Raw genomic sequence first — 2,879 nt, forward strand, 5'->3', positions numbered from 1 at the left:
CATGCTTATGCAGTTGCATTGCTCCTTCACTGCAACTAATGAAAGCTACATTGCCAACATACTTTAGTGTTTCACGAGCACTGAAAACTTCATCTAGTGTTTTTATGGTTCCAAGGTGTTACCAGCATACGTGAATTTTATGATATGATAGGAGGTCAAAGATTTTTTTTTAATTAGCATTTATTTTTTCTATGTTGTAAGATCCAAACTTTCCTCAGTATTGGTTTTGGTGTTTATTCTGGGAATTTATTATGCATCACTAAGTCCAAGGAGATTATCAGATTTTGTTCAGTATTGCTTGTTTAGTCTTGTTTTGTTTATTGCTGGTTATTGCTTGTTTATTGCTTGTTTATTGATAGCTTATTGCTTGTTTATTGCTTGTTTATTGATAGCTTATTGCTTGTTTATTGCTTGTTTATTGATAGCTTATTGCTTGTTTATTGCTTGTTTATTGGTTTTTTATTGCTGGTTTTGATTGAAGAGTTAATTAACCAATTAGAGAGAATTTGAATGATGCTGAGGTGGGGAAAGGAGCATGATCATGAGAGTGAGGAAATGGAGGTGATAGGGTTCAATGTTTTGGGTTCTGGAGATGAAGGTGTAATCAAATCCAATAATAATAATAAGAGATTGGTTATAAGGTCTAGTAGGATTAAGGTGTGGATGGCCCGTGCCATAACCACTGTGTTAATTTGGACCAGTGTGGTTCAGATTATGTCAATTGGTGAATTATGGGGTCCAAGATTCTTGAAGGGTATGCCTTATTATTGTTTCAATCACCATCCTTCAGATTCATCTTCTCAGGCCATAGTAGAAAAGCCTTTTGTTCTTCCACATAATAGGGCTATTGTTCTCCCACCCAAAAGTAAGTACTTCAACTTTGTCATATGATGGTTATTGATATTAACAATTTTCTTAATTTACTAATTGGTTGGTACATTGTTGATATCAGGGATTTATAAGAACAATGGTTATCTTGTGGTTTCTTGCAATGGAGGGCTCAATCAAATGAGAGCAGCAGTGAGTAATCCCAATGTTAAATTACATTAACATTTGATGGAAATTATTGGTTTATTATTAATATTATATTAACAGAGTTTGGTTATATCTTTCTTGTGCAGATATGTGACATGGTTGCTATTGCTAGACATTTGAATGCAACTCTCATAGTTCCAGAACTGGATAAAACATCTTTCTGGGCTGATCCAAGGTCTGCACATCTATCATTCTTATTTTATTTTATTAATTATTGAAGTTTCATCATCAATTCTGTTCCCTTGATGTGGCAGTGAGTTCCAAGACATATTTGATGTAGATAATTTCATTGCATCATTGAGAGATGAGGTTAGAATATTGAAGCAACTACCACCTAGACTCAAGAGAAGGGTAAAATTGGGATTATTTCATTCATTGCCACCAGTCAGTTGGTCTGGTATATCTTACTATGAAAAACAGGTATTCACATGCTTCACATGATTTTTCCTTTTTAAATTTAATTTATTTTTCTCATTCATCAGTTAATTCAACCCATTCTCCTAATTGCTTTGATCACAGATCCTTCCTCTGTTGAGGAAACACAAGGTTTTGCACCTAAATCGGACCGATGCCCGGCTCGCGAATAATGGACTACCACTGGAGATTCAGAGGCTTCGTTGCAGGGTAAATTTCCAGGCATTGAGGTTTACTTCCCAGATAGAGGAACTTGGTAGAAGAATTGTTAGCATTTTGAGGTCAAGAGGACCATTTCTTGTGCTTCATCTTAGATATGAGATGGACATGTTAGCCTTTTCTGGCTGCACTCATGGATGTGACTCCAAAGAGGTGGAGGAACTCACAAGAATGAGGTAATCTCAAAGGATCTATTTTCCATTTTTTGTTGGAATCATTGAATGTGTTTTTTTTTTTGTTTCTTCTAATGCAAAATTGTTTTGTTATTAGATATGCTTATCCATGGTGGAAGGAAAAAGTGATTAATTCTGAGCTTAAGAGACAAGATGGTTTATGCCCTTTGACACCAGAGGAAATAGCTCTGATATTGACAGCACTAGGCATAGATCAAACTTATCAAGTTTATATTGCTGCTGGAGAAATATATGGTGGAAGGAGAAGGATGCAAAATTTGCTTTCAGCTTTTCCTAATGTGGTAAGTACAAAGAACCAAAATGAAATCAATGGACAAAGTTGTTTTCAAGATTTTAAAATAACAAATTTATGTGTTTTGTAATTCAAAAAGAGTGACAGATTAGTCTTTTCTAAAGATAAATTTGTTACTTTCAAATATTGAGAAACTAGTTTATTTCTTATGATTTTGGTCAAATGGTCATTTTGTATATTCATATGTAAATTTGTGATTTATATATTTGTGTTGAAATGCAAAACCAACAGGTAAGGAAGGAAACTCTGTTGGAACCTTCAGATTTAATGTATTTCCAAAACCACTCATCACAAATGGCTGCATTGGATTATCTTGTGTCACTGGAGAGTGACATATTTATTCCAACATATGATGGTAACATGGCTAAAGTTGTTGAAGGCCATAGAAGGTATTATTAATTTATTATTATTATTATTATATATTATTATTCACCACATCAATGTTTGGATTTCATTTGTCTCTAAAACTATATAAATGATCTTAATTATTCTTAAGTGTGACAGCAAGGTTTTCACTTTTGAAGAATCTTATTAGATATTATATATAAATGGAATTCATGATTGAACAGCTTAACAAGTAATCAAGCATTTCAATTTTTGTGTATTATTGCAGTATTATGATGAGTGCATTTTACTAATAAAATAAGCATAATACAACTACTCTCTAATAAACTCTTGTCCAATAATGCTTTTGTTTTTAATAATTTTTCTTATTAGTGTCAAAA

General features: G+C 33.0%; 1 protein-coding gene across 1 annotated transcript in view; it reads left to right on the forward strand.

Moving 5' to 3' along the window:
• Nucleotides 472–2,879, forward strand: part of LOC107624306 (uncharacterized protein At1g04910) — a 3,146-nt gene continuing 738 nt past the window's right edge. The window contains exons 1-7 of the mRNA XM_016326801.2: nucleotides 472–865; nucleotides 953–1,020; nucleotides 1,122–1,210; nucleotides 1,290–1,455; nucleotides 1,555–1,844; nucleotides 1,939–2,143; nucleotides 2,386–2,543. Coding sequence (XP_016182287.1) covers nucleotides 511–865; nucleotides 953–1,020; nucleotides 1,122–1,210; nucleotides 1,290–1,455; nucleotides 1,555–1,844; nucleotides 1,939–2,143; nucleotides 2,386–2,543 — 1,331 coding nt within the window. The 5' untranslated portion in view covers nucleotides 472–510. The remainder of the gene's footprint in view (nucleotides 866–952; nucleotides 1,021–1,121; nucleotides 1,211–1,289; nucleotides 1,456–1,554; nucleotides 1,845–1,938; nucleotides 2,144–2,385; nucleotides 2,544–2,879) is intronic.

This window comes from Arachis ipaensis, chromosome B10 (genome assembly GCF_000816755.2).
Source record: "Arachis ipaensis cultivar K30076 chromosome B10, Araip1.1, whole genome shotgun sequence".
In the NCBI taxonomy this organism is placed as follows: domain Eukaryota; kingdom Viridiplantae; phylum Streptophyta; class Magnoliopsida; order Fabales; family Fabaceae; genus Arachis; species Arachis ipaensis.